This window comes from Coccidioides immitis (genome assembly GCF_000149335.2).
Source record: "Coccidioides immitis RS genomic scaffold supercont3.4, whole genome shotgun sequence".
In the NCBI taxonomy this organism is placed as follows: domain Eukaryota; kingdom Fungi; phylum Ascomycota; class Eurotiomycetes; order Onygenales; family Onygenaceae; genus Coccidioides; species Coccidioides immitis.
The window spans coordinates 2203085-2231032 of record NW_004504311.1 but is presented as its reverse complement, the minus strand read 5'-3'; the positions used below and the strand labels follow the sequence as shown (position 1 = coordinate 2231032).

Below are 27948 nucleotides of genomic sequence, written 5' to 3'. Positions count from 1 at the left end.
AGCCTTGGCGATTCTTTCTCTCTGGCAGAGGTGCACGTTGAGTTGTTTCCTGCGCTGTCCCAAGCATCGATACGGAAAAGCAGCCGGTACCTCCAATCAGATACATACTAGCCCGTACGGAGAGAGGTCCCAAGGTACCAGGTAATGCGGCCCGTATTGAGTTATGCCTGATCCGGTAACCCTCAAAGTCGCCAATTCTTGCCTCGCGAGGGGCCGCTCTACAGGGCTCTTCCATGCGAAACTCTCTCGCGCTCGCACCGATCCTCACCCTCCCGACAAGCGATGGTGCCGAACGAGCCAGCACGTCGCCAGTGAGCAGCGCGCCCTCTCCATATCGCTGCTCGCCGTTGGATGGCGAATCTTTCAACGGCAGCCAGCCAGCCAGCCAGCCAACCGGCCAGCGGGACCAGCGACGTAACGCAGCCCTTCCTTACCAACCCCCACACGAGAACGATTCCTGTTGAGGTTCTTTTTACCTAAACTCACCACCTGGTTAGTTACCTGACTACGGAGTAAACATCTATATTTAGAACACAGCCTAAAGAGTTAGGCTTTTCCGGAGTAAACTCGAACCACTCTTTGCCTCTCCGATTCCCGAAGGATCCATCACCCACGCCCTAACGATCGCTTCTTTTTCTGCCCTCCGAACCTTTGACTTCTCACATCATTCCACTACGTAAGAGCCGCCCCGATGATCGACTTTTCAAGTTTGGAATTGTCCAGGGGCCGCGGACCATCCTTGAACCTGATCCAACGCCCGCGTTTCCGCGCGAGGCGGCGCAGACAGGCCATGAGCGACGGTAGAGGATCCTCACAGCTAGTAGCTCTCCATAGTAACAGTAAAAAAGAACCTGCAAAAATTGACATCTAGCTGGCTCCTCGATCCCCATTGGACGGACACTTGCTGCTCCAGCGGAGAGACCAGAGGCAAGCCAGATGGGCCATCGACGTTTCACTGCAGGACGCTTGAGATGTAGCAGGGCCTTCCACTCTCTCGACCCATTTTCGGGGAAAAGGAGTAAGGATGGCTCAATTACCATGATGACAACCGGGCGCTCCGTTCCAGCTTTGCGCGAAACTTTGCTCGAAGCTGCTAGCTTGTTGGGGGGGATTTGTTGTGGAATATGAACCCCCAAAGGTAGAATCTCTTCCTTTCTTTTTCTTATTCTTTTTTTCCCCTTCTTTTTTCCAACGCCAATTGGACCCGGGAAAAAAAAAAGGTAAAATAAGGTAAATAAAATAAAAAATAAACTCTCCCTCTGGAATCTTGTGAAGAGAGATCACAGGCGGGTACAACTCGGCAAAAGGATTCCATGGGAGCATCGTCTGGCGTTCCTGATGGCTTCATTCCCCTTATCCACACATGATGCACAAATACACGACTAAACTTCTTCACACCGTATCTGTTTCGAGTCAGCCGGCCGTTTTGTGTCTGCTGAACAAAGTTTGCTCCTAAAAAACTACTCAGCCCATCAAGCTCAACTCTGGTTCCGCTGAAAAAAAATCCGAGATTTGAGCGGATGACCAAAGAATAATAACGGGAGGCCCTTTGTCGGCCCTGTTTCCAACTGGATGCAACTCCCACACACGTGTTTATGGGAAAGTTTCCTCAAGCCCGTTTGGTTCGATGCTACATAACACGACAGCGAAGAGATGGATGTCAATGCCAGAGGCGTTTTTCCCTCTTTTTTTTTTCCCTCTTTTTTTTGTTTTTTCGTGGTGCTCTGTTCCCCGTAGCAGCCTATCCCATCCTTAGCATCCTGCACTAGTCCTATTTTTAGGGCCTTTTTCTCTCCTTCTTTTGGCTCCTGTGTTTGCCAAAAACGTGAAAGTTCTAACATGCGTCAGGTGACGTCTTTAGCTTTCCGCACGAACTCGACATGAAACGAGGGAGCCGGCGAACGACGAGGATCCCCTTCTCCCTCCCGCGCTAGGTACGGAGTTAAGGGGGTAAAAGAAGGAGAAAATGAATATTGAAACCAAGTTTTCGAATTTTCAGTCAAGAGCGCTGCACATCCATCCCCGTGCGAAACGTGATGGGCGCTCAGTTCAGGTGCCAGAAGACCTTGCTCGCACATCACTCAAACCCCGAAATCTTGCGTCTGTGGAGCCGAGTGCTCTGGCGCGAGTTTCAAGAAGCCTGCCGCAGTCCCTCGTAGCTTTGGTTCAAGCTCCTTCATCCCTAGCTAGGGGCGAGGGGAGAATGAAACGTCAATTGCTAGCAAAGTCTTCTTGGAGCTCCGAGTCAAGCTTCGATGAACTTCCATCTCCACAACAAGAAGCACGAAGTGCCTGATTTGTTGATTCCAGCATGCCTGGCATTGTGGAGATTGGTTTGAAAGCTCCAAAAGAAAAAAAGAAAAGGGGGGGAGAGCTCTCTTTCTTTGCTTTTTTCTTCTTTTCAGGCTTCCCCCTTCATCGTCGTTTCATCTTAGAGGAGCAATGCAAAGCTTTTGTGTGGTGTAATTACTCCCAATGTTATGAACATGCCAGGGTTGGCTTTGCGCTTGGGCTCCCGGCTTAACGCAGGACCTGGTGCTCAATAGCGGGGGCCCCCTGGCCCTTGAAGATCAAACGATCCCCCCAGGAAATTTTCTTTTTCCTTATTTTCTTTACATACTTTATTTTTCCTCTGGATTATTTGCATATTTTGACAGAAGTTTAATTTTCCTGGTGACGATCTTACTTCCTTATCAGTCCCATGACTTCAAAAGCGCGCCCGGAGCTTGGGATGGAGCAGCAGCTGCCCTGCTTTTCCGCCAAAAACAAGCGACTCTCATTTCGACTGTTCTCTAGGATACCTTGTCCAGATCCCCCATGCGTCCTACATTATGTACAACTCGTAGAGGACATAGCTACACGAATTGCACAGGGTTGACGTTGCATTTTTCCCTTTCTGATCTCGTCTCATTCGCTTGGGGAGAACCGGACAAAGATTTCTTGGAAATCCGAGAATAAAAAAACAAATGAAATCCGATCTCCCATCCTGGAAAATCCAAATTTCAACTAAATATTTGTTTCGCAATTTCGAAACCCAACCCAACCCCCCCAGCCTGGTCCAGGTGTCAAAAGCTATGGTTCCAAGGAGATTACGGCGAGAAAGCAACTGGCCAGGAGTTAGCAAAGCGAGGGAGGCTCGAGCTCTAGGATCGTGGAATTCCGTAGATCCCCCCGGCGGATTCCAGTTTCAACTGGACAGGTAAGAGCATACAGAGGGATTTAGAGAGATGATAGATACTACCACTCACCTCTTTAACGAACGAACGAAGATACGGAGTAAACCCACTCACTCCCCCGTAACTACGTGACCCCAAAGAAGATTTGAAAATGAGCGCAATGCGGCCTTTACAGCTTGCTGTCGGACACGCCGTCATTGGCGATCCGAATGACCAATTTGCCAAACTGGCTTCCCTGCTTCATGTCGTCAAATAGGCTATCGATCTCTTTGATGTTGTTGATACCCTGCACCACGCGCCACACAATGGGCTTGATGCCATGCGCTTTGACGAAGTTGACCATGTCTTCAAATTCCTTTCTCGAGCCCATCGTCGAGCCCTTGACGTCTATGTTCTTAAGCACGGCTTGCATGAAGAAAGGCATCTTCGGCGCGATCGTCATGCCGTAAACGGAGAGAACTCCTCCAGCCTGTAATCATAAAGAAGGGAGGGCAAATCAGTGAGCGGATCAGAGGGCGATTAATGCCGTGTTGGGTTGCGAAGGGAAGTAGATCCCCATAAGAAAAGAAAAACTAACCTTAAGCAGCCGGGCTGATTTCTCGACAATGTCTCCACCCGCACCGTCGATTATGGCGTCAAAGTTCCTCTTCCCCTTCGGCAGCATGCCAAGCAGTTTCTTGTCCCATCCGTCCTCCTTATAATTTACCCCCCCGCGAGCACCCAGCTCGGTAGCTTGTCTGAGTTTCTCCTCGCTCGAGCTCGTGACGTAGACATCGGCGCCTCGGGCGACTGCGAATCTCAACGCCATCAGGGCGACTCCACCACCGATCCCCGTGATCAAAACCGCCGCACCGGCCTTGGAGTTCTTATCGCCAGCTTTGGTGACGAGAGCACGCCAGGCAGTCAGGCCTGTCAAGGGCAGAGCAGCGGCCTCGACGTCGCTCAGATGCTCGGGCGCTAGCTCAACCTCCGTCACGTCCAGAGTGACATATTCCTGCAACGTGCCCTTGGGATTAGCCTTCGTTCCGCCCATGATGGCATATCCCGTTGGCGACTCTGGACCGTCCTCTGAATCTTTCCATCCTGTGCCCGGGTTCAGAATGACTCGCTTTTCGATCCAGGATTGTGGCTCTGGGACTTGTGGGCCGGCTGCGACCACGACGCCCACTCCGTCCGCGAGGAGAGGGGTGTCGAACGAAACACCCGGGTACAGGTGCTGGCGGATGAAGAGGTCTCTGTGGTTTAGAGCCGCGGCGGTGATCTTGATGAGGAGCTCGGTGCCTTGGGGCGTGGGCTTGGGGATGTCCCGAAGGGCGAGAGGGTAGTAGACTTTGCCCGGCTTACCCGGCTGGCCGTCGGTGGAGGAGACGGTGATGGCGTGCATGGTTGGTGCTGCTTTAGAATTCGCGAAGAGTACTCAGTAGATATTAATGATATCCTATAATGTCCCGACGAGGCTCAATGGCAAGGATTAGAGCTTAGACTTTCTATATATACTCGATATCAATCAGCATAACCGGATCTCCCAGAACTACATATTCCCTCGGCCACCGCACGGAATCAACTGTCGAGAAGTCAACTCGACGTACCTGTACTCCGTACTGCTTCCTTCTAACGCTAAATATCGAGCTCAATTCCTGATTGAACCGCAAGCTTCAAAATGCACTCTTCTGAATAATTATCTCATTAACACCAGCAACATGGGATCTCCAGCAGCCAGCTTTCCCAGGCGTCGTTCTAACGCCGCCGCCGAAGTGACCCCACAACAGGCATGATGACTAGTTAGTTAGTTAACTAGCTTACAAATGTGACGCGCTGCAACCTCCTCATACATTTATTTTCCCACGGACCGAATCCGATAAATGAAGATCCCGTTCGGCTGTGGGCGACGGAGGTCAGTTTCTGCCGAGACCAGCTGTTTTCAAGGGCGAGATTTGATTCTGCATGCTGTTCAAGCTGTATATATGGTGTGTGAAGTCGATATATCGGTGGTTTGATGTCGTCGCGGGCGGGCAATGAGCCGAGGTTTCTTAAGTTTCCCCAACCTTTGCTTGTTTGCCCGGGCCGAGCGTGGGCAAAAGTCGGCAAAGGAGATGGGTGCATCACTGACGTTCAAACAAAGAGGGGGTGAATACAAAGAGAAAGCGATATTAAAAATAAAAATAAAAAACTACCAAAAATAAAATAAAAATATCAAAGAAAAAGTGGAGAGTTGTTTGCTTGAATAAACTGATGATAAATTGATTACCCGAATATGGTAAAACTTAACTGGGATGCTGGTTTGTTTGCTCGTTGACTAGGAACTAATCGACGTCATTCAGAATGTTTCGAGCCTCGTATATAAAGGGACATTTTCAAGATTTACTACTCTTTCTCACCCACATATCCCTTTTGATACATCATGAACAAGAAGCCAAGCCAAGAATAAGACAACACACGCTTTGCCTCCGGCTACCTTTCGTAATGCTATAAACGATGGTCTGAGAAGTGTGACGACAAAACTTCCCTTAACACAACGAATGAATCTGTACATATACGTAGCAGTCATAGGCGGTGAAAGTTTCTCAGACTGTGAATCAAAACTCGTAGCATCAAGTTCGCCACCTAGGGGTGAACCACCACGAATTGCCCCTTTCCCTTGACCAAGAAGCGGAATCATCCCAATCTGAAAATCTCCTCTGGGAATGGTATGGGGTAAGCATCGACCATCCTCCCGAGGCAGTAGATGAGCCATCGGAAGACAGAGAGGATGACCGCTGGCGGCGGGTCCTGCTGAGGCTCGATTCATCGTCTGAGCTGCAACACGAGTCATCGAAGCCGAGCACGTTCCATCTCATAAGTGGCTCATCATCCGAGCTATCGTATCGTGATGATCTTGGAGCTTGCTGAGTGCGAAGGTGTGGTGTGGGTATGAACACAGGCTCGCGCCGTCCGGCTGGTATCCTTGGATATATTGGTTCGGGTACCTGGCGGAATCCTGGCAACGAGCGATGACGATGCATGGAATGGGGACTGGTAGGGTTTGTCCTTGCCGGAGGAGGACGAGGGACCAAGTCATGCACATTTTGGTGGTGATGGATGTGGCCGGGGGCTATAATCCCATGACGCCCATCGTGAACTTGGTGCTGGGGAACGCCGTAGCAATGGGAGCAATAGCAACCTGCCTGGACGCCGGTGCATCGGGATTGCTGTGCTCGTCGACCTTGTTCCTGCAGGAGAAGATTCTCTCCGCTGTGAAACCCAGGGCCGTAGTGTCGATACGGGTAGTTTCTTCCGGCGGTGCGGTTGTTGGGCCTGGAAAAGATCAGTGGAAACCCTAGCCGGCCTCTCCACCCGGTAGGATCGGGTGGTTGACGAGAGCGTTCAGCGAACATTGTCCTCCCTCGCTCTCATGCAGATCAAGGCGGTTTGTTTACAAGTGCTGGTATCCAGGGTGTTGCGCCCCCGGACATATATCCCTAATGTGTCTTAAATTAAACGGTCTGAGGGGGTTCAGGTGGAGTGCAATCGAGGAGACGGGCCATCAAAAAAAAGGAATTAGATCAAACAATCAACACGGTCGACGTGGAAGAATACTTGGGCAGTTTTTCAGAAGGTATCTTCGGATATTTATATCCCTCATCTCGTAAAATGCAGCTGCACTCCCAGCGGGCTATGTTTGCTGGGCCCATTGTCGCATCATATGCAGGATGGTTGCATCTCCGAGCATTGCAAGGCAATCGAACAAGCGTTTTTTTATCTGAACAGTGCTGAACAAATGACCGCGGCTGTCAAACGCTACGAAGTAGCAGCAAACACGGCAGCCCTAATATCAGTCTGGCAGATGACCTCGGAAGTGAAGGGCAACCGCAGTGATATAGAGGTGAGCTAAAAAAAAAGAGGGTTTGCCATCGAGCATGTCAGAGCGTAAATGTGTCAAAAAGCTAAAACGCCCCTTAAGCATCCAGTGCATTGACAGGCGGTTCTGGTGACCCAGAGCTGCCTTGTAGATAAACGTGCTACAGACCAGGCTTGGTTTTTGCAGAGTATAGGGAAGAGGGGGGAACGAGGAGGAGAGCTAACGGAACAAGCCTCGTGTGAAGTCATCGGTTGCTCTCCAAGGCAGCGTGCAGCAGAAAAAGAGAGAGCTTGAAACGCAGGGCCATCAGAGCATATGCTCCAAAGAGTGCTCGAGGCTCCGACACTCCTAGACGTAGGGCGACGGCGCCATCCGGCAGGCAGGCTCGGTGGGCTAAACCAGCATCTAGAATCGAAGATCCAGAACCCTCCCGGATGACATCAACAAAAGGGCAAATAAGCAGGCTGTCGACCGGCAGGCAGTTGTTAAGGTTCCGCGAGCGAGTCGTCTTCTCGACGCCCATGTAACCACGGGTTGGAGCAGCAACACCCAAAGCAGGTTTGCAGCGGTGACTCCGTACACGGCACAGTAGGCAGCAGCCACGCACCGGGACGGCGCAAGTCGGCTGGAGGTGGCGCGCGCGGCGGTGTGGGCGGTCTTTATTTCCACGCCACCCCGGTGATTTGTCCAGTGAACCCTTTTTTTTCGCACTGCCAAACCAACCTCCAAACTCTCCCAAAAGAACTCAACAGAGGTAAGAGAAACACAACCTTCTTTTTGTCTCTGCTATCGCATTTGTTTCGAGAACCCCAGTCCAGCCAGGCCCCAGCCAGATCCTGCTGCAGATTTCACTAATTTCCGTCGGCTCTCCAGCTCCTTCTCACCGCTCCTCAGCAACTTGCTTCTTCTAATTCGCATCGTCTTTGCCTCGATCCCCCAGCCCGGATTGCCCTAGCCGCCACAACACCTGAACCCAGCTCAAAGCGGCTTTTATACCTGCTTTCGTTTAGCGATTGGGATAACAGAATAGATCCTTTCTGTCTCATCATGCCTTCACCACTTCCATCCACCTTTGCCTCTGCTGCGGCTGGCAACACAGACTCCTCGAGAAGAGACGGCTTGAGCAGCGGAGAATGGTAAGACAAAGACTCCCCCTTTTTTCTCCACACCACCGTGCTTCTGCTCTATCAACGCGTCCCAATCCTCCACTCTACGTGCTGTCAGGCCCGGCTTTGTGTCGCCGGTACATTTGAGCTAAACTCCCACGTCATTGCAGGTCTCGAAATCGTCTTAATGGAGCCACGCAGACATTTCGTCGGCCGTCTCTCGCAACCAACACATCTCACAGCCGGGACGGTGCGCAGACAACCTCGGGCGCATCCGCTACCCCTACCGCCCCGGCATACATACCTCCTCACCTGAATTCAAGTTATCAGTCTGGTGCGTTGCGTGGCGGGAGTGGAAACGATAGTCGATACTCCAAAGATCAGCTCCTCAACTTTTACAAAAACCAAAAGGAATCCAAGGAGTGGGGGAAGAATGTAACGGATTATTTTATGGCGGACTGGAATCCTTTGGAGGAAACCCCTGCCACAAACGGTGGTTGGGGCAAAAGAGAAGATTTCAAAGACAGCCATGCGGGTCCCGAAGTGTGTTGGGATCACGGTGGGAGGATAGAGCCTCTGGGTTTGATGAACATGACCCAGGAAGAGAAAGATGTTTGTTCCTTTCCCCCCTCCTTATCGACAACTTATTAGGATAAGCGTTCCTGACTTTTTGTTCAGCTATTTTCCAGCTCCGTCAACTCTCCACTTAAACCTCCCCCGCAGAACGTTTCAAAGGATGGCAACGCGCCTGGGGGCTCAATGGGTCGTAAGGCTTCGTTTTCCCACTCGCAAGGCCATATGAATTCCTTCAATACCTCGTCACCGGGCACCGGCCGACCTGGTCCTCGGCGACGAGGCACTGGAGACTCCCTGGCAAACACAATGTCTCCGACCGGAAACACTCGTATGTTTCGTGATGAAGCAAACACGGCCACTCCGCCTCCATCTCTTTTGCGTCGAAAGACTGATTTCCGTGATTCTATATCAAATTCAAAGCTGGAGGAGAAGGAACAAGAGAGTTCGAATCGTGATGCACCGCTAGACATCACTTCTCCATTCGGGACTTTGAAACGTAGCGCTACCAATCCCCTTGGAACTAGCACCTCCTCGCCGTGGCCGACCGGCTCACATGGTTCTGCTTTCTCTCCGATGGGCTCATTTGGAAACTTTTCACTTGGACCCATAGCGTCGCCGACTGCGGAGAAGAAAACTAGCTTTGGAAGTTTACGAGGTGAGAGTCGCTTTAAGAATCTGTTGTCTAAGAGCAGTTCAGAGGATATGGGTACGAACTCCAAGGAGAAACCATCTATCCTCGACCGTCTACCCGAAACGGAGAACGATAATCCTCCACCAAGCCAACCGGAGGTTGTACAGACTCGTCCGGCGCGTAGCGACACCAATCCGTTTGAAGAACCTAGAAGTGGGAGTGCTGCTCTTGGTGGACAGGATTTGAATCCTCCTAGTACTGGAATTGATCAGTTTGGGTTGTCGTCGTTCGGCCTGCCCTCCTCCACTCATACTCCCAGCCGGCTCCATGGCCACGAGCCTATGAGCCCGACTCATACCAACCCATACCAATCCCCGCATGAAGAGCGGGGTGATGCGGACGAGGTTGCCACGAATGGATCCGATATACAGCATGCGCATTTGCCGAGTCTTACTGAACTCCGTGAGGACTCTGGCCCTTCAGCATTTGGTTCTTTTCCTAGGAGTGCGGCAACTGGTGACATTACAGCTGGAGATCGAAGCCAAACATCGAGTGTAGGAGGAAATCGAAACTTTTCGGGACTGGGCGGTCTCGGCGGCCTTCCTCCGCTTGCTACATCTGCGGGTTGGCCAACCTCAGCTACAACAGGCACTCCCACTCGGGAGAGATCCGCATTTATGGGTGCATTCGGTGATCCTATTTTTGGTCCAATGTCCGAGCTGCAGTCTCCTAGTTTGTCATCTCTGGGGGCTGGTGGATTTTTTGGATCACACACCAACCTTTCGAGCGCTACAAACACTCGACCTAGTAAGCTTGGATCCCTTTTCCCACCTGCAATGCAAGACCAAATGCGTGAACAGTCACGATCCGATCTTCCGGGAAATGAAGGAGCCGCAAGACCACAGGGTGAGTAGTCTTCGTCAATGTTGCATTTTTGATCCGATCCGATTCACTAACTTTTTGACTAGACCCTTTTATGACTGAGAAACCAAGCGCGAATCACTCCGCTACTGTTTCTGCATCTCAGACCCCAGTCTCAGCTGTTGGACAAGGTTCGGTTTCCGTAAGCCAGCCACCACCGGAAGGCAGCTCCCAGGTGAATCAAGGTTCTGGTCAGTGCGGCGGCACTCCTTCTGCGAATCAACTCCCAGCTGCTCAGCAGAGACAAATGGTCATGCCCGATCGCATGCGGTGGATCTATCGCGACCACAAGGGAAACACTCAGGGACCGTGGTCTGGCCTTGAAATGCATGATTGGTTCAAGGCTGGTTTCTTCACCGCAGAGCTTCAAGTTAAGAAACTCGAAGACGCTGAGTATGAACCATTGGGCCAACTTGTTCGACGTATTGGCAATTCTCGAGAACCTTTCCTTGTTCCACAAATTGGCGTTCCTCACGGTCCTCCAACCACTCAAGCTCCATGGTCTTCGAGTTCACAAAGTGGCGTTGTCCAGCCTCCGTTTGCTAACAGCTTCCCAAGCTTCGGTACAACTTTGACAGCCGAGCAGCAGAATGCACTAGAACGACGAAAGCAGGAAGAACAGTACATGATGGCTCGTCAAAAGGAGCACTTGGCACAACAGCAAGCGCTGCTAAAACAGATGCAGTTCCAAAATCCCGCCCATACAATACATCCACAGCTGCAACATCATTCTAGCGCCCACAGTCTTCAGAGTCAGCCGAGTTATGGTAGTATCACTTCACCGGCAACATACCAACCCCCTCCTACCATGCAGGCTCCAATCCAGCCTCCACAGCCCCTTCCTGGATATTTCGATCCGCAGACGAGGCCAGGTGCGATGCCAAATGTTGCACCTCAGATGCCTATTCAAGAGCCTATTGGAACTCAAGATCAGCTGCCCACTTTACTTGATCGTTTGAATATCAACCGCACCGGGCAGTATCATTTCGGTACTGGCCCTTCCTTTGCAGCAAGGCAACCCGAAGGCCCCGTGCATCCTGAAGCGGTGACAACAATGTTGCAAGATCGAGCGCATCTCCAGCAGGAACAAGATCAATTTAATAAAGGCCAAACTGATTCTATCTTTGACCAGCAAGCCCGTGAGGAGCGCCTGCGCCAATTTCATGCGCTGAGAGGTGCGGATGAAGAGATACCAGCGCGTAAAACTGAGGGACTCCCAACCCACCCACCAGCTCCTGCGATGGACCCTGGACACGAAGAAGAGATAGCCTCCATGCTTAATGCTCAGGCTCAACAGTCGCAAACCGTACCGGCCAGCAACGAGACCCCACTTTCTCTTACACAGCAGGTGCAGAATGCCGCAACGGCGCAAAGGTTGCAACAACAGATCCAACAAGCCCAAGCACCGGCCGTCCAGCAGGAGTCCCCCTGGCAAAAGGTTGATAATGGAATGCCGCAGCCATTCCCTCCACCGCCTTCTCAGTCCCCTCTTCCGGCCCCAGCTGCGCAAAGGAAACAGAATATTGCAGACACCTTAGCTGCAGGATCACGGTCACAGAGTCAAACACCTGCTGCCGAAGCCCAAACCACATCTATTGCACCTTGGGCAACACAAGCAACTGAGATGCCGAAGGGACCGTCCCTGAAAGAAATTCAAGAAGCTGAAGCTCGCAAGGCCGCCAAGTTGGAAGAGGCTGCTGCTGCCGCTCGTCGTGCACTTGCTGAACAAGAGCGCGCCAACCAGCCACCACCGCCTGTCCCCGGTCTTCCGTCAACAGCCAATTGGGCGAGTGCTGGATCTCCTGCTACCCCAACCCCAACTGGCTCTGTCTGGGCGAAACCCATCGCTGGAAAACCCTCAACCCCAGGTGCAACTGCACCAAAGAAGACCTTAGCACAAATCCAAAAGGAAGAGGAGGCCCGTAAGCAACGCCTTGCTGCAGCAAACACACAAGCTAATGCAGTGAGTACCGCCGCCACATCCGCAGGTAAGCGTTATGCCGACCTTGCGAGCAAGGTTGCCCCTCCAACTCAAGCATCGTCTGGCGGTGCTTGGACGACAGTTGGAGCCGGTGGGAAAGCAAAAGCACCAGCCGCTCCTCCAGCGCCCACGCGGGCTGTCACTAGTGCTGCACCTGTAGCCTCTCCCGCCAAACCGAGACCGGTCACAGTTACGCGGTCAACCACTGTTGCAGCACCCGCCAACCCAAACAGGGCGACTGAGGAACTGTCGAAATGGGCCAAGCTTGCATTGGGTGCCGGATTGAATAGTGCTATCAATGGTAAGTTTTCATATTAGTAAAAAGGCAATTGTGATCCTTCTCATTGACCTTGGCGGTAACAGTTGATGATTTCGTTCAACAACTTCTCCTTCTTCCGCCAGAGACCGAGATCATCTCGGATTGTGTCTATGCCAACTCCCAGACCCTTGATGGTCGCCGATTCGCCGAAGAGTTTGTTCGCCGCCGCAAGCTTGCGGACAAGGGAATCGTTGATCCGATCCCGACCACTGGCGGAAATATGTTTGGTGCTGGTTTATCGGACTCCAAGGGCGCTTCCGATGGGTGGAACGAGGTTGCTAAGAAGGGTTCCGCCAATGCTCATCGGGATGATGGAAACACAGCGTTCAAGGTCGTCTCCAAGAAGAAGGGAAAACGGTAAATGCGTGCGACTGGGGAGAAGTTTGGTGACTTGAAGCAAAACCTACGTATTCCAGCATTGTCAGCGGGCAAGACAAGCGATTTTCACGCGGCATTTTTCTGTTGTCATTCTGGCCTTTGGCGCCTGGTTTTGTAAGAATAGTTTTCTACATTTATATCTGTTTCCTTTTTTTTTTTCTTTTTTTCCTTTTTCCCCCTAGTTTGATGTGATTGTGTGTAGTTGCATATGCTGCTGATCCCGACTCATCACGAAGTACCTGGTGTCGCCTTGATGTACTGTATGCGACAATGCATTTGATGCTCATTTCCATCTCCAGCTAAAGCAATTCTCTATATGCTAGACTAATGCAAATCCTTTCTCGTGGACCTCTCCTTTCTCATGCAGCGATTTGGGACTGCCGCCATAGTTTCCGCAGAACACCCGTGGGATCATTCACCCCACTCTGAAAAAAAACTTAGAAAAAGCCGGACCTTCTTTTCCATGTTTTCAAGGTAGTTGGAATGGTGGGATACGGGACCGGCCTTCCATGTCAACCTCATTCTTGGTCTCTGCTCCTCCAGCGACGCGATCTGCCTTTCCGAGTCCAGCCGTCTGCCAAGCCGGTTTCTGCATCTGATAACAAGTTAAGCTCACGCCCTTGCGTTCCACATGGTTTGATGCCCCGTTCGGCGGAGCTGTGACGGCCGTAACCGATTTTATGGGAGGGGGAAGCTCCATATTCAATATCACAAAGAGGGGGTGAGTCACAATTGATTGCTCCTACAAGAAGGACGACACATCCGTGGCTCGGTAGAGTGAGGTCTGACTTGACCATCAATGATCATAGGCATTATCTACAGAAGCCTGCGTTTTTGTTCTTGACAGTACGTCCAGTATCCCTCTGAACCTCAGTTATTAAGGAGACGTGAGAGATTCACAGAAAGGGGAGCGTCCATTTGAAGGGAAAGAAAAGCAGCAATGGGATCATTATCGCCAGCCGCCTCTGACAACAAGATGGTTGCCTTTGGGAAACCCATGCGAAAGCTGTTCCCGCTGCACCCAGATTGGACGAATTTAAATCATGGTATAGGACATTGCATCCCTATCTGTGTTTCTGCTTGTCATGTCTTTCTACGATGAGAGTGAACGATGACGTTCTGACCAGGTCGTAGGCTCCTTCGGAACTTTCCCCCATGCCGTCCGCGAGGAACGGCAGAGATTCGAGGACGAGTTGGATGGCATACCTGATACATTCATTCGGTATGCCAGTCCTGGATACATCGATAACTCTCGTGCTGCGTTGGCCAAGTACCTCAACGTGCCCATGAATGAAGTGGTCTACGTCAAAAATGCCACCACCGGGGTGAATGTCGTTCTGCGGAACTTGGTGTACAAGCCTGGTGATATTATTGTGTATTTCTCCTGCATCTATGGTGCTTGTGAGAAGACGATTGCGTATCTGGCGGAGGTAACGCCTCTGAAGGCCAGAAAGATCATGCTGGAATTTCCATGCACACATGATGATATCATTCAAAGATTCACGGACGTCGTGAGGAAGGCGAGAGCAGAAGGATTGAATGTCAGGATTGCTCTGTTTGATACCATCGCCAGCCAGCCAGGCTTGCGGCTCCCGTTTGAAAGGCTGGTGGAAACCTGTCGCGAAGAAGGTATACTATCCTGCATCGACGGCGCTCACGGGGTTGGACAAATTCCCTTAGACCTCGCGAAATTAAACGCAGATTTCTTCGTGAGCAATTGCCACAAGTAAGTATCACCTCTTCCTCGCGTTCCTCGCCAGCACAAACCGACAATTCCTCTCCAGATGGCTCTACACCCCCCGTGGGAGCGCCGTCTTCCACGTCCCCGTCCGAAACCAACACCTCATCCGCACCACCCTCCCCACATCATGGGGCTTCCAACCTGCCCCCGATGTCCTCTCCGACGCTGTCCCACGTTCCTCCAAGCCCATACGTTTCCCCTCCGTCCTTCCTCCCGGTGGCTCCAAATCCGCCTTCGAACACCTCTTCGAATACGTCGCCACGAACAACGATATTCCCTACTTCTGCATCCCTGCCGCCCTTAAGTTCCGCCAGGAAGTCTGCGGCGGAGAAGCCCGCATCATGGAGTACTGCGAGAACCTAGCCTTCGAAGCGGGGAATCTCGTGGCCAAAATTCTCGGCACGGATGTCCTCTGTGAGCCGGGTGCTGAGATGCAGACAACCCGCGGTGCCAGTCAGTTCCGTCGCTGCGCCTTAGTTAATGTGCGTCTGCCTATTGCTGTAGATGATGGTACTGGTGCGCATCATGAGGGAAACAAAGGGTACCCTGTCATTAAGCTGTCTTCCGTCGAGCCGCTGGCGCGATGGATCGAAAAGGAACTGACATATAAACATAACACGATGCTTCCCGTGTTCCATGTGGGCGCGTGGATGTGGGCTCGACTGAGTGCGCAGATCTACCTTGAGCTAGAGGATTTCGAATGGGTGGGAAATGTCATGAAGGGTATCTTGGAGAGAGTTGCGAAGGGAGAAGGGCCGGGGGGATTGGAGATCGACTTGGAGAATTTGAAGATCAATTAGATACATCAGAGGATGGTTCGATTTTTCGACAAGAATTTTGGATTGGGTATACATCGCTGTGAAAGAATTGTCGCGAGAATATATAAACTCGGGCGAGAACCGCCTCCAATTTCCTAAATGTTGCACGCCAATTAATATAAGACAAAACATCCTATGCCCGGTGCGCCATCAACCATAAAGTTATTTCATGCCATCATCAACAAAAAGTCTTTTTTTTTCCGATAAAAATCATCGCTTAAAATGCCACAGGAAACAACCATCCGAATATTGCAAATTTTATTTTTGGCATCAATACTTATTAGCTACCGCTATTGCCACCCCCACCGAAGTGAGTCCTCATCCACCAAGCAAATCGACCATTCCCACCGCCACCTGACGGAGGTTGCTGATTGTTATGTGCGCCATTTGATTCTGACGGGTCGTCGGATACGATATACGGGTTTGATCTGCTGCCCAACCCAGGCGGTGAAGACGATGACTGTGAAGCAGCAGAATCCTGGGACGACTGATTTTGTCGATAGGTCTCCATTATTCCTCTGCGGCAGTGCGGGCATGTATCATGTTCAACTAACCACGCCGAGATGCAGTTTCCATGGAACCAGTGCTTGCATGGTAATTCGGTGACTTCTTCTTCGATTTGTACAGAGTCCATGCATATAGAGCATTCTGCTTTACCATCATGACCCAACATCGTCTTATCAACTTGCTTCTTCGGCAGGGCTTGAATGGCTTCCTCCGACGCGGGTCCGGGTGCATTACTGTTGGCTGTTTGCTCTATTAGTTCTGATATTACGCGGTCGAGCTCCTCTTGAGAATAAACCGCGTCACCGTGACGCCCCAACCCCATTATTCGCGCCACAATCTCAAGTGGATTTGGCGCAACAAGAGGCACACCCCCTATTCGACCAGATGGATCTCGCGGTCTGGCGTTGCGTTCCATGAAATCTTGTTGGAGCATTCTTAATATACTAATACCGATGTTAGCCTGATACTCAAAGTTAGAAGAGAGATAGAGCTTACTCATCTACAGTCGCAACTGGGGTCGTATGCTCTTCACCGTGATTCTGCTGGCCCCTAAAGTCGCTTCTGATCCCTGGAGGTTCATTTGCAGGAAGTGGTTGCGGCTGGTTTCCAGAGGCGACTATTCCTTGAAATAGAGCATTAAGATTCGCAAAAAGAGGTATTAAAGGATCGGACCCTGGCATGCCTTGAGGAGGTTGTCGCTGGAAGGGCATCCCTCTCATCGGGGAGCGGATAGTGGTGCTGGTATATGTAACTCTGCCATCGCCGGAGCGATATTGGTGCCGGGTTATGTTCTCTCCTAAGTACTGTTCGAACGGGTTCTGGGGCATGCCATAGTGGTCGTTAATCGGCTCTTGGGGCGGCGAGGGGGAATCTCTAGGGAGGGGCTCGTCCTCCCCCTAGCAATTTTGTTAGCAAAAAGCCACATAAAACAGCATAGCAATCACTGCAGGAGAGAGCACTTACAATAAACTCCACAAATTCAGACTGACAGTGAGGACATGACAGCCCATGCTCACTTCTCGGCCATCGCTGTGAACACTGGTGGCAGTAGATCATGGTCGCGTTTATTGTGTCCGCCATGTCTGCGGAATCATGTAGAAAAGAAAGCAAAATGGAAATTCAACGGCAAAAGGTGTCCTTCAATTAATGATTTAATAGAACCTGAGACTGGGCATCTAGTGAGAAAGTTGTGTCACAGGGTTGGGAGATACGGGGTGGCAGGAGACATGTGCGGAGTATCTGGTACCCTTAGCACAAAGTTATAACGCTCGCAAAGTTCCTTTTTAAATGATATATGTATAACCCGGAGGCTCTTCTGGAAATGTTTCCTCTGCAGGACGGAAAGGAACGGGTGGTGCTTGGAGCTGTTTAACAGTAGTAAGTTTGCTCGAGGGGAAACAAAGTGCGGCACGGGTAAGGTCGGACGGGCTCATCAGAGATAGGCGACCTGAGGTGCCCTGAAAACTGGCCTGGGACAGCGAAGTGCAAGATAGCCGGCGGCTCGAAGGAGACTTGTGCCTCTCTGCGTCTCGTCGTCGGCTGTTGCTCAGCTGCTCATCGTCCAGCAGCGAAGTTGCCAGCCGGACTGCCGCATGACGTTGGACTGAGCTAACTCCTGCTGAGGTAAGCATTGGAACTCCGCCACAGCGATCACGTGGTATGTCTTGGGACTTGGAAGGTTGCCGAGGCCGAGGAGAGAAACGGAGAGGAGTGAACAACGGGGGGAAGTGAGGTGAATGGGAGAGGGAGAGTGTGAATGAGAAGACCGAGAGTGACAGCAAAGAGGGGTGATGGGCTGGCCAGATGTGAAGGGGGAGCAAGCCTGGGGTTTGCTAGGCATTCAGTAGCAGGTTCATAGGACATATGTACAGTAACATATACGAATTAGTATGTAGTAATCCAAAAGGGTATGATGAAGCCAGCAAAGCTCATTGAAGACAAAAAAGGAAAAAATTGACAGCAGGTGATCGTGCTCAAACAAAGAATACAAGACAATGCACCAAGAAACGCCTTTCCAATGCCCACTTCGCTTCTCAACTGGCGGCACAAATCAAGGTAGGACAGGCTGTGATGTTGGGACACACAGATACTTGTGGCTCCTTAGCGTCTCTTTGCTCCCTTCATAATAAGACCACCAACTAGGCCTGCCGCAAGGGCCACACCGCCTAGAATCGCAACACCCACAAGTCCCTCTTTCGCAACTTTATCGTCAATTAGCGACCGTAGACTCGCAGCCTGCAGGTTCTGGGGCTCGTGATCGAGCAGGAGGTCATTGTATCTTCGTGCTTCGCCGTAGTTACCCAGTTTATAGTTGCCAAGAGCAAGATAATAAAGGCATTCACGCCTTCGTTCGGGAGCGGTGCGGAAGATCTCTGACAGTAACCGGACGCCTTCTTGTTGCTCCGGACGAGAGTTGGATTTAATTAAGCCCTATGGACGTTGCGTGGTCAGTGGCAGAGAACCAGGGCTTCAACAGCTGTAGAACATACCCAAGCGTAATTGAATTTGGTTTGTACTCCGACGTACTCGCCCTCCTTCTCATACTGTGCTCGTAGAACCTGGAGTTCCGCAGGTTTCAGCGGGCTGTATCAAGTCAGACCACGTTCCCCAACTGTCAAAAAGAAATAACTAAACTCGGCTTCGCTAACGGCGTATGTTGAGAGCCTGGCGAGAACTGCAGTCTTCTTACCTTTCTGCATCCGCCGCATCTATGAAACCGGTTAGTGAAGTCTGCGGAACCAATTTGCCTGGAGACTGGCAGGGGCTAGACCTACATGGAAGTTGTGAGGCCATGGCTTACTAGCCTTCTCGGTGACTCAAGGAGTGCAGAGGACAGGAGACAGACAGGCTCGCCTTCGTCGAACTTTGCTGGCTGATTCGAAACAAAGACGGCGAGAAGGTTGTTTTTGCGGCCACCTGTGGCGGTGCGGGTTCACCTGCCCGGGGCCGGCGCTTTTCTAGAACGGGCAAAACGTCAACACGGCTAAGCCAGCTGCTGACCTCATCACGAAAACCACTTCGGGCGAAAGTGGGCATCGTGAGCAGCAGAGCAGCGGCCAGCGGGCACCGCAGAGAACCAGCCGTCGAGACGCATCTGGAGCTGTTCCTGAAAAATTGTCGAGTAGAGCATCAAGTATAACATCAATTGCTTTGGTTGGCCTGCCAAAATGCTTCTTGAAGAAGACCCAGCCACGGTACGGCTCCCGCAACCCCTCAAGCAGACTGGACACTTCGCTGACTCTCTTCTCAAGCTGATCCACCACACCGTTACCAACTTCAACATCCAGCCTGACAAACAAACCGTTACGCGCATCAACGACTCCCTCTCCTCCCTTCAGCAGTCCCGCGACCTCCGCATCCGCGATGCAGAAATCTCCCTCCGCAAACTAGCCCGAAGCCTCAACACACTTACTGCCCAGCACAACGAGACCGTCGCGTCTCACGATCCAGCCCGTCATGCTGCGTCCATAGTAGAACTGGACACGAAAAAATTTCGAATTGCGAAGGCGGCTTCGGAACTTGAGATCGAGAGTGAAAGGTTGGAGGCCGAGCTCGAGGCGTTGAAAGCTAGGTTGGCAGAGCTCGATGCTCAAGGCCTAGAAGGGGATGAGCAGGTGAGAAGGGAGCGAGAGGCGGATGATGCGACGATGTGAGCAAAGCTATCTACCCTGAGGCAGGCCCGCCAAGTGCTAACTTCCCTTTTTTTTTTTTTTTTTTTTTACACAGATTACGGCTCAAGATCTACCGCTCGCTGGGAATCGATGTCGAGGCTGATGAGTCGGGGAACTATACCAAGGCCATCATTCGGAATAGTCGAAAGGGAGATGTTCATGTTGTGAATATAGATCCCAAATTCTCACGACTCTTTTATGCGAATTACTTCTGGCAGACAATGCAGGGCTAGTGTACGGATGGTATGGTCTTTGGGTGGAGTTCTCTGGCGTTAAGAATGGCGTTCTGAGTCCTGGTCAATTGGTGATGGTGCTTCTTGTTGTATTGTCCTGTCGTGATCTGTGGTGCCGCCAATAGTATACGGAGTACACAGTTCTCGCTTTTTCTGAGCGATGACTGAAAACAATTAAATGTATCATTCATGAGTACCCTAAAGGTGTATATGTCTAACATCGAACCCAAACCCAGGTCGCTTTTTGTTCCTTTTTCATATCACAAACGCCAGTATTGAACCGCGTGCCATACTATACAGATCATCACTTTCTCTTCTTCCCACCGCCTCCGTCTCCGCCCTCGTTCTTCCGCTTCTTGCCCTCGCGACTCCAAAATTCGCCCTTTTCCCTCTTCTCTCTAGCCGCCTTCTTCTCTAAACTCTCCGCCACCTTGGCACGATATACCTTTCGTCGTTCCTCCTGTGCCGCCTGCCTCTTTGCAACCTTCTCATTACGCAACGTCGTCAGCTTTTGCAACAGGTCTCGGGCCTTCTTTTCTTCCCCGCCCAAAACCACAGCTCGCTTCTGCATATACGTCTCCTTCTTGCGGGGTCGCATTTGGACAATCTGGGATTTGAAAGGGAGATCCGAGGCAAGTTGTCTTGGGACGCGGAGCGGGTTAAAGTGCCTGGTGGGCCGGTCGATGGGGCGATATGCGGAATCTTTCTCAAGGGGAGTTGGAATGCCCTGGTCACGCCGCACTTCGCCTGTTAAACGCATGCTCTTCCATCCTCCCTTGCCCTCTCCGTCTTCGACGTCAAGGAGGTTGGTTACTGGGTTGTAGAATCGGGCCGGTTTAATCGGGTACCAAGTACGCAAGAAAACGATATCGCTCATGAGAATCTTATCTTCAAATGTGGCACGGAAATGACCTTCGGGTTTGCTGAGAGCACGTTTAATCTGTCCTCGAATGCCAGACACTGTGCGAATAGCTGCGCCTTCGAACTTGGCAATTTCAAGGGCGGAATTGAACATGTCCTTAATAAAAGCCGTATTTCGGAAGATTTTATATGGATAACCGGTGAGCTTCAGCTTCTTCACAATCTCGCAGCCTTCATCGACACTTAATACGACTCCGGTGGCAGCTATTCTGAATCCCGGATTTTTGTTCGAGAATGACTGGACGCAGCAGAAGCCGGTGTTAGGTGCAACTAGTGGGCCGTAGAAAGTTCCAAAACAATGCATATGCTCCGGGGTATATTTCAACATTCTGTTTCGGGTTCGAGAATCCGAGATGCTGTAAATAGGGAGGGTCTGGAATCGTCGCCAGCCAAGGGAGAAGATTAACGGATCGTTGGTCTTGAGGATTTTTTTGTGCCATCGGTGCCTCTTAATCCTAACTTGGACGAAACCGAACCGCTCCTCTGTGGGTGCTAAGCCTCCCACGATGACTGGAAAACGGGGATTAAACCCCGTGGAGAATTCACAGGGAACATTCTCCAGCACAATTCGTGCATATGTCCCGGCTCTATATCCTTCAGCCCTGGCTCTGGAGAGCGAATCCAAGTTATCAAACTCGGCTCGATTAATGTCGAGTTGTTTTTGTAGTGCTGCTTTCTGTGCATCATACCACTCGTCCTCGCCAAATTGTTCTTCGTCTCCATCACCCCGGGTGCCCTCTTTCGCGTTAGAAAACCCCTCCCTATCCTCTTCCTCGAATCGCAATTTGAGCTCTTCTTTTCTTCTGGCATTCTTCTCACGTTCTGCTTCAAGGCCTTCCGCGCCGCTCTCCTCATCGTCGCCCTCCTCTTCCTCATCGTCACCACTTCCCGGTTGCCCACTCACCACTTCGCCGGTCTCAAGGTCCTCAAAAGCCCCGTCTCCTTCGGAATCGCTGTCACCGTCCTCATCTTCATCAAAACCTTCTTCGTCACCTGATGCGTGTTCGGAAAATTTAACGCTGGCGAACCGCTGCCGTAAAAGCTCCAGATTTTCCTCATCTTGCCACTTCTGTTCAAGTTCTTCATAATCGAAGATTGGAATCGTCCGGTCATCAAGCTCTTGCTTCTCTACATTCGTTTTCTTGAAAAAATCATCAGCATCTTCCTCCTGTTCCTCACCAGACCGCGGGAGATCATCTCCGCGCCACTTTCTCGCGACATCCTCCGCAGGTATCGAGTTATCGTACAGCATACGGGTGAGTTCAGCAATACGATATGCCGGCTTTTTAAACAGCTCTTTTGCCTGAGCCGTCAGATTTTCTTTCCAATGCATAGTCCCATCATCCTCATCTTCGTAATCACTTGGCGCGCTTTCCAGGTCTTGATCCTCCACTGACGATATGGAACCAAGATCTGAATCACTATCGGCAAAGGCAAGATCACCATCGTCCGGTTGCTCCGAGTCATCTTGCTGTCTCTTGAACCGTGCATCAAAATCTGGTGGTGGTCCCACGTCGTCGTCGTATTCTTCCTCTTCTTCCTCGTCCTCCTCGGCACTTTCGAAACCTTCGTCTTCATCAACAATATCCCGGCCATTTGCTTCGCCGTCCATAAACCGGACCTTTCTTTTTTCCTTTCTCCCTTCTTCGCCAGTTCCAGCATCAATAATATCACCATCTCTGAAGAGTCGGACGCCAGCGGCGGTCTCGCCGAGCAGTTTTCGTTCACCCTGCAGCCCCATGACAAGCTGCTCTCCCAGACCCCGTTCCTCATCCTCGTCATCCTCCTCTTTATTAAATGTCGAAGTCTTCACGTCAATGTAGACAGCATCCTTATCAACCAAAACACCGCCAACGTCCGACATTGGTGCAAAGAGTAGCTTCTGTTTCTCTCCTAATCTCTTCCGGTTTGATTTTCCTGTTGCCTTCGCTATTGCCTGATCCATGTACGGCGTCGGACAAGGATCCGGCAGTGCTTCGATTGAAGACACATTAAGATCCCCCACGCCTGGAACGTGCACTCTGGCGCCAACCGCCGGAAAGTTCGTACCGCGTAGGTATCCATAGAGCGCAATGGTTCTATCGCATTTAGGATTTTCCTCTATCTCGGTCGGTGGGGTGATGTCCAAGAATCTGTCTGCCAGACAGTAGGGATGCGAATTTCTCCAAATCAGAGGACGAGGATTCTTCATGACAGACAGGAATCTGGACAGATTATGGATTTCGCGGTCGGGATAGCGTCCATTGATGACTCCGGATAGATAGAAAAGCTTCGCTCCTTGATATAGCTCACTCCAAAACCGATGCTTTAGTCGCTTCTTCGCCTGCCGAAGGGTGCTGATCTTTTTGAATAGATCCAGATGGGTAAGGATTCCGAACACATTTCCAGGCATTCCACTGGCTGATAGGGCGTTAAGAAACTCCATGGTCTCCATCTCGAAGCCATAATTGCCGTCGATCATGAGCAGTACGATATCTGCGATTTTCGCAACGTCGATCATACTCGCCAGCGAATCCGAGGGACATTCTAGGAATGTGAGTCTTCTTCGTTTCGACGTCACAACTGTGAGGGGACCCGTGGGAGAACTAAGTCCCTGCTTCGAGTAGCGTTTGATCAAGGATTTGATAAGAGTGGTTTTCCCGACCTAGAAATCGAAGAAAGGCGAGAGAGTCAGCCTCCAAAACGCGATTCTCCCAAACAGAGTCGAGGACGTACACCCGGAGGTCCCACCACCGCGACCACAATAGGAGGCGCCTCCTCAGGGAGGCGGTCCACGAGGGGGACATGCAGTCTCTTTTCTTTAACCTATAAACCAACATGCCGGTGAGTAGCTCGTTCTGCAAAGGCTATGGGGTCTAAACAGGTGTGGTAGGAACAGGGAGGAGGTGCACACATCATGGGATCTAGCTGCCTGTCTTTGAGAACGCCCAGGGCGTGAAACTGCGAAGGCTTTCACATTGGGACCTAGCATGCACTCGGTATTAGAATCGTCGCATTCCGCGCACTGTTGAAGCAGAACCTACCGCTCTTGTCTTTTGACTTCTTCCCCTTGTCCTTGGACTTTCTGTGGGGCTTGTTTGCCTGATCATCCATCTTGCAACAACCCTTTCACACAGCGCACAGAACAGGAGGAAAAGCTGCTGTTCCCAGCTTGCTGTTCACTGTGTGCTATCCCTCCTGTCCCAAAAATTGTTTCTTTGCGGAACTTATATTCAGCTGACTCAGCAACCATAAACTATGAAGAGCTAGCTATTGTCTGGTGGCGATTCCAGTATGTTTCAGAAATAAAATCGGCCATTTTAGGCCTAATTCAGTTTCAAAAATAAAATTTAAAGACAGTTGAGAAATATCAAGTTCTTGTTGAATTTTTTCTTCTTTCGGTTTGATAGACTGAACAGTCTAACAGCAAATGCTTTGGCCCCTGGCCCTTAAGCCGCCCTAGGCTCATCCAGGGGTCAGCCAGGCCTGTAGGGAATGACAAACGCAGGGGGATACTTACACCTTAAGTAGGCTAGTAAGTTCTACCCCGTAAAGTTGAGGGGATCCTTCCTTTGGTGTTGTTTTAGCAGTCAACTGACGCCGCCCAGCTCTATTCTCTCGTTTCCCACAGAATACTATATAGCCTATCTTTTGCGGCATCTTTAATATTTTTTTGGTGTTTATATCTAAGCATTTTCTAGTCAACATGGCGAACTCCTCCCTTGACGAGATTGTCAAGAAGTATCCAATTGAATATAATTTCCTTCAGCCAATATTGGGTCGCCTTCAAGACGCGGAGCGGGTGTACATGACCGATGAATCAGGAGATGAAACTTGTCGAAAGAGTGTTCTAAGGTTGCTTTCTGTCCTACATACACAGGATGCAGCGTTTAACATTCCCACAAAGACAAGAAATCAAGATGTTGCTTCTGGGCTGGAAGGTTTATTCACGCACCTACGACAGTGTGATTTCAACTACAATCATTATCGCCCACTCGTCCGACTCGTCCTCGAGAAAGCACCAGATACAGATATCTGGAGAGCTGTGCTTGATCTCATCGGCACTCGCGAAACCACCCCGTCGAGCGTTCCCCCCTCGTTCGATGCTACGCCAGTGAGATTCACGTCATCGTCACAGAAAGGATCTGAGCAGACGCGTCGGCTGGTGGAAGGGAGGATATTTGAAGAGATTCGTGGGTGCACCTTTCGAGACGTGGGGGGCTTCTTCGCCAAATATTTTGAAGGAAAGGACTGGAGCGCCAGGGTGGATGCCATCTGTCAACGCATCCTGGAAAGTGAATGGGCCAAGTTCCCTGATCCCCCGGTGCAGGATGCTGTCCTTGACTGGTGGCTCCGGTTCCAGAACAACTTCCTCTCGGACGCGCGTGGTGTCTACTTCTTGACAATGAGCAAGAAGGATCTCGTCGGCTCGGAGGCAGAGCGACAGGTTGATCTTTTGCTAAAGGCCCGTCCACAGGTCCAGGGTGATTCGGGAGAGAAACATGACTGGAAGGATATCCGTGTGGTAGGTGAATTGAAGAAGTCATCGGACGAGATCCGGACAAAGGGCACACTGCTTCAGCTTGCACGCTATGTGCGGGAAGTGTTTATTGCCCAACCAGCTCGCCAGTTCGTGCATGCGTTCGCGGTCTGTGGGACCAAGATGGAGGCCTGGGTGTTTGACCGCTCCGGGCCCTACAGTTCTGGCGTGTTTGATGTTTATAAGGACTCAGAACAGTTTTTTCGTATAGTCCTAGGGTACGCGATGATGAGTGATGAGGAGCTGGGTCTTGATACCTTCACCACCCCAGACAGGAATGCCAGCCGCACAATAACTGTCAATGGCTCTGAAATTGCAGACAAAATATTGCTGCGACTTGATCCCACTCCACTCTGCTCCCAGTATGCCATCGTATGTCGCGGAACAACCTGTTTTCTTGCAAAGAACAGCGATAAAGTGGAGGGTGTGGCGAAATTCTCATGGACATCTGACAAGCGACGGCCAGAGGTTGACCTCCTCCAGCTTGCATACCAGAGAGGTGTCCAGGGGATCGCGAGAGTCCTTGGGTACCGCACTATCATCAGCATTGCGGACCTACGCCGCGGCCTGACATTCGGCAATCCTCACACCTTTCAAAGCAGGAACACCAGCGCGGCCTCATCGCTCGCGCAGTCGCAATCGCGATGTAAGCTATCCCGATCGCTCACCAGAAAACGCAGATCACCCGACACCAGACCACATGCAGCCAAGCGATCGCGTTCCAGCAGCCAGCAACCGAAAGCAAAACAGTTCGAGAATGAGCTAACTTTCACTGTTGAGTCTGTCCATACACCTAGCCTCTTTGACAAGGATGATGAAGTTTATGATAACCGCATCCTCCGCTGCCTGGTGGTCTCACCCGCTGGCCGGCCCATTTATGAATATAAATCGCCTTTGGAGCTGCTCATGGCGCTTCAAGATGCAATAAAGGCTCATCGGTCTCTCTACCTTGATGGGAAAATCCTACATAGGGATGTCTCGGAGAACAACATAATTATAACTGACCCTAACAGGGTTGGCGGCAGGTCAGGCATGCTCATTGACCTTGACCTTGCCAAGGAGGTTGGGAGCGGGCGAAGTGGTGCACGACACCAAACAGGAACGATGGAGTTCATGGCTATTGAGGTGCTGCTCAATGTGGATCACACCTATCGTCATGATCTTGAGTCTTTCTTCTACGTGCTTATCTGGCAGTGTGCTTGTCACGGCTGGAGAAAATCTAAGCAAGGACTGGAGCAGCCCAAAAACAGCCTTCTAAAAAGGTGGTATACTGGCAGCTATGAGGAAATTGCAACTTACAAACGAGGCAACATGGAAGCTGGTGGATTTGAGCGTATTTTGATGAAGGAATTTCCTCCATGTTTTGACTGTGTCAAGCCGCTCTGTAGAGCCATACGAGACATACTTTTTCCTTATGGGAAGAAAGGGCTTATTGTTGGCACCCCGCAAGATCCAAAAAGGCTGTACGGTCCCATTATCAAGGCGTATGAGGACACGATAGCTCTACTTGAAGCTGGAAAGGTTTAATGACGGACTACAGAAGAATCATCCAGTTTGTCTTATTCAAGGATTATAACGTAAATCGTTAGATCCATAACTCATGGCCGAAAGGCTGATATCCAGGCTATGCAGTATGCCAAGGGACCTTGGAACAGATACCTTTCTCCGGTGACCGTCGTCACAGTGCTGCGGAAGGAGGTCCAGGTGTAAGGATTCTACTTCAGGTTCAGCAAGATAAAGCTAGCTTCATTGAAAGGACAGCGAGTTTGGAGGGGCCCGTTGAGATAACTAGTTCGGGATAGTTGAAACTTGATTCTCTGCGGGGCACTCCCTACAGAGTTAATAAACCACCTTGGAAATCCCCAAACCGCCAGAGGGTTCAATCAATTGGGAAGGGAGCAAGATGGTCTATTAAAACTGACAGAGACGGTATGCTTATCATTCATACTAAGCTATAGGGAAGTTCGAAAGCTGAGTGACACGACCTCATCCCATGCACCCACTTGTTGCCGTAACTCTCGAACCAAGAGGGCGGAGAGAATAAAAGCTTCACCCAGTCGAACGGTGCTTACAGCATCCTCCATCACCAGGGAGCATGCAATCGTGCACCGCGCCAGCCTGGAGATTCTTGATTTATTGAGGGTCGGGGAAGAGATTACCGCATGCAATTACTTCTAAAGCCTAAAGTGCCTAGATGAATCTATAATCACTTCCCACCCCCTGTACTCTGTAAAGGCCCAGCAAACCAGAGGAAAATATCAGCAGGCACAGATTACCTTAGTGAGACAATTGCAGGCCAATCTGTCTGGTTCGGCAGCTCACTATTATCGTACTCTGTATTTTATTCTATGCTTATCCAGCCCGCGCACAAGTAGTTAAAACAGTTAACTTCGGAATAGGGTTGAATTCTAACTCGAGACATCAAAGTCAAGTATGAGGTCCTAAATAAAAGGTGGGATCCCGACAGTCAGCGGTCATGGTCCAATCAATCAAGTTGCTTGTCTCTTTTCCAGAGTCCCACTAAGGCAAACAGAACCCCAATCGCGAGCCCCTAACTAGCCCGATCCGGGACATCCAACGGAGAGCAGGTCCCTCGCGGGAAGCCGTCGAAG

The 27948-nt window shown here is 50.9% G+C and overlaps 11 protein-coding genes across 11 annotated transcripts; 5 read left to right on the top strand and 6 right to left on the bottom strand.

Moving 5' to 3' along the window:
- Window positions 1–96: 96 nt before the first annotated feature.
- Window positions 97–1040, bottom strand: CIMG_05072 (uncharacterized protein; the record flags this gene model as incomplete). The annotated part of the gene is made up of 3 exons (XM_001245630.2): window positions 97–218; window positions 269–468; window positions 664–1040. 3 exons carry the CDS (start codon window positions 1038–1040, stop codon window positions 97–99), a joined length of 699 nt encoding a protein of 232 aa, XP_001245631.2.
- Window positions 1041–1688: 648 nt separating this feature from the next.
- On the top strand, window positions 1689–2885 carry CIMG_05071 (uncharacterized protein). The gene has a single exon (XM_001245629.2). It carries the CDS (start codon window positions 1967–1969, stop codon window positions 2294–2296), a length of 330 nt encoding a protein of 109 aa, XP_001245630.1. The 5' UTR covers window positions 1689–1966; the 3' UTR covers window positions 2297–2885.
- CIMG_05070 (alcohol dehydrogenase) lies at window positions 2753–4622 on the bottom strand. The gene is made up of 3 exons (XM_001245628.2): window positions 3754–4622; window positions 3249–3645; window positions 2753–3106 (listed from the first exon to the last, which is right to left on the bottom strand). Exons 1-2 carry the CDS (start codon window positions 4558–4560, stop codon window positions 3346–3348), a joined length of 1107 nt encoding a protein of 368 aa, XP_001245629.1. The 5' UTR covers window positions 4561–4622; the 3' UTR covers window positions 2753–3106; window positions 3249–3345.
- A 799-nt stretch (window positions 4623–5421) lies between these two features.
- CIMG_05069 (uncharacterized protein) lies at window positions 5422–7358 on the bottom strand. The gene has a single exon (XM_001245627.2). The coding sequence runs from the start codon at window positions 6548–6550 to the stop codon at window positions 5768–5770; it is 783 nt and encodes a 260-aa protein (XP_001245628.2). The 5' UTR covers window positions 6551–7358; the 3' UTR covers window positions 5422–5767.
- Window positions 7359–8061: 703 nt separating this feature from the next.
- CIMG_11469 (GYF domain-containing protein) lies at window positions 8062–13071 on the top strand (the record flags this gene model as incomplete). Its single annotated transcript, XM_001245625.2, has 5 exons — window positions 8062–8150; window positions 8291–8732; window positions 8799–10233; window positions 10296–12530; window positions 12593–13071. 5 exons carry the CDS (start codon window positions 8062–8064, stop codon window positions 12907–12909), a joined length of 4518 nt encoding a protein of 1505 aa, XP_001245626.2. The 3' UTR covers window positions 12910–13071.
- A 527-nt stretch (window positions 13072–13598) lies between these two features.
- On the top strand, window positions 13599–15646 carry CIMG_11468 (aminotransferase). The gene is made up of 3 exons (XM_012358467.1): window positions 13599–13972; window positions 14061–14652; window positions 14711–15646. The coding sequence occupies exons 1-3, from the start codon at window positions 13867–13869 to the stop codon at window positions 15465–15467; spliced, it is 1455 nt and encodes a 484-aa protein (XP_012213890.1). The 5' UTR covers window positions 13599–13866; the 3' UTR covers window positions 15468–15646.
- Window positions 15547–17545, bottom strand: CIMG_05064 (uncharacterized protein). The gene is made up of 3 exons (XM_001245622.2): window positions 16956–17545; window positions 16488–16888; window positions 15547–16435 (listed from the first exon to the last, which is right to left on the bottom strand). The coding sequence occupies exons 1-3, from the start codon at window positions 17070–17072 to the stop codon at window positions 15766–15768; spliced, it is 1188 nt and encodes a 395-aa protein (XP_001245623.1). The 5' UTR covers window positions 17073–17545; the 3' UTR covers window positions 15547–15765.
- A 257-nt stretch (window positions 17546–17802) lies between these two features.
- CIMG_05063 (mitochondria fission 1 protein) lies at window positions 17803–18850 on the bottom strand. Its single transcript, XM_001245621.2, has 4 exons — window positions 18767–18850; window positions 18682–18700; window positions 18482–18575; window positions 17803–18422 (listed from the first exon to the last, which is right to left on the bottom strand). Exons 1-4 carry the CDS (start codon window positions 18783–18785, stop codon window positions 18093–18095), a joined length of 462 nt encoding a protein of 153 aa, XP_001245622.1. The 5' UTR covers window positions 18786–18850; the 3' UTR covers window positions 17803–18092.
- Window positions 18851–19051: 201 nt separating this feature from the next.
- CIMG_05062 (uncharacterized protein) lies at window positions 19052–20095 on the top strand. Its single transcript, XM_001245620.2, has 3 exons — window positions 19052–19186; window positions 19244–19641; window positions 19719–20095. Exons 1-3 carry the CDS (start codon window positions 19160–19162, stop codon window positions 19894–19896), a joined length of 603 nt encoding a protein of 200 aa, XP_001245621.1. The 5' UTR covers window positions 19052–19159; the 3' UTR covers window positions 19897–20095.
- On the bottom strand, window positions 19743–23973 carry CIMG_05061 (ribosome biogenesis protein). Its single transcript, XM_001245619.2, has 4 exons — window positions 23841–23973; window positions 23711–23781; window positions 23533–23622; window positions 19743–23461 (listed from the first exon to the last, which is right to left on the bottom strand). The coding sequence occupies exons 1-4, from the start codon at window positions 23908–23910 to the stop codon at window positions 20201–20203; spliced, it is 3492 nt and encodes a 1163-aa protein (XP_001245620.1). The 5' UTR covers window positions 23911–23973; the 3' UTR covers window positions 19743–20200.
- Window positions 23974–24221: 248 nt separating this feature from the next.
- On the top strand, window positions 24222–27635 carry CIMG_05059 (uncharacterized protein). Its single transcript, XM_001245617.2, has 2 exons — window positions 24222–24350; window positions 24405–27635. Exon 2 carries the CDS (start codon window positions 24503–24505, stop codon window positions 26861–26863), a length of 2361 nt encoding a protein of 786 aa, XP_001245618.2. The 5' UTR covers window positions 24222–24350; window positions 24405–24502; the 3' UTR covers window positions 26864–27635.
- The last annotated feature ends 313 nt before the right edge of the window (window positions 27636–27948 follow it).

Bases quoted from the DNA above. Each gene is read 5' to 3' on its own strand.
- CIMG_05071 (XM_001245629.2), top strand. From the start codon at position 1,967: ATGAATATTGAAACCAAGTTTTCGAATTTTCAGTCAAGAGCGCTGCAC.
- CIMG_05070 (XM_001245628.2), bottom strand. From the start codon at position 4,560: ATGCACGCCATCACCGTCTCCTCCACCGACGGCCAGCCGGGTAAGCCG. The intron at 3,646-3,753 runs GTTAGTTTTTCT...TTATGATTACAG, and splicing joins AATCAGCCCGGCTGCTTAAG to GCTGGAGGAGTTCTCTCCGT.
- CIMG_05069 (XM_001245627.2), bottom strand. From the start codon at position 6,550: ATGTTCGCTGAACGCTCTCGTCAACCACCCGATCCTACCGGGTGGAGA.
- CIMG_11468 (XM_012358467.1), top strand. From the start codon at position 13,867: ATGGGATCATTATCGCCAGCCGCCTCTGACAACAAGATGGTTGCCTTT. The intron at 13,973-14,060 runs GTATAGGACATT...ACCAGGTCGTAG, and splicing joins TTGGACGAATTTAAATCATG to GCTCCTTCGGAACTTTCCCC. The intron at 14,653-14,710 runs GTAAGTATCACC...ATTCCTCTCCAG, and splicing joins TTCGTGAGCAATTGCCACAA to ATGGCTCTACACCCCCCGTG.
- CIMG_05064 (XM_001245622.2), bottom strand. From the start codon at position 17,072: ATGGCGGACACAATAAACGCGACCATGATCTACTGCCACCAGTGTTCA. The intron at 16,889-16,955 runs GTAAGTGCTCTC...CAAAATTGCTAG, and splicing joins CTGAATTTGTGGAGTTTATT to GGGGAGGACGAGCCCCTCCC. The intron at 16,436-16,487 runs GTAAGCTCTATC...CATCGGTATTAG, and splicing joins CCAGTTGCGACTGTAGATGA to TATATTAAGAATGCTCCAAC.
- CIMG_05063 (XM_001245621.2), bottom strand. The intron at 18,423-18,481 runs GTATGTTCTACA...CAACGTCCATAG, and splicing joins CCAAATTCAATTACGCTTGG to GGCTTAATTAAATCCAACTC.
- CIMG_05062 (XM_001245620.2), top strand. From the start codon at position 19,160: ATGCTTCTTGAAGAAGACCCAGCCACG. The intron at 19,187-19,243 runs GTACGGCTCCCG...TCTCTTCTCAAG, and splicing joins TTGAAGAAGACCCAGCCACG to CTGATCCACCACACCGTTAC. The intron at 19,642-19,718 runs GTGAGCAAAGCT...TTTTTTACACAG, and splicing joins GAGGCGGATGATGCGACGAT to ATTACGGCTCAAGATCTACC.
- CIMG_05061 (XM_001245619.2), bottom strand. From the start codon at position 23,910: ATGGATGATCAGGCAAACAAGCCCCACAGAAAGTCCAAGGACAAGGGG. The intron at 23,782-23,840 runs GTAGGTTCTGCT...AGTGCATGCTAG, and splicing joins GAAGTCAAAAGACAAGAGCG to GTCCCAATGTGAAAGCCTTC. The intron at 23,462-23,532 runs GTACGTCCTCGA...TTCGATTTCTAG, and splicing joins CGGTGGTGGGACCTCCGGGT to GTCGGGAAAACCACTCTTAT.
- CIMG_05059 (XM_001245617.2), top strand. From the start codon at position 24,503: ATGGCGAACTCCTCCCTTGACGAGATTGTCAAGAAGTATCCAATTGAA.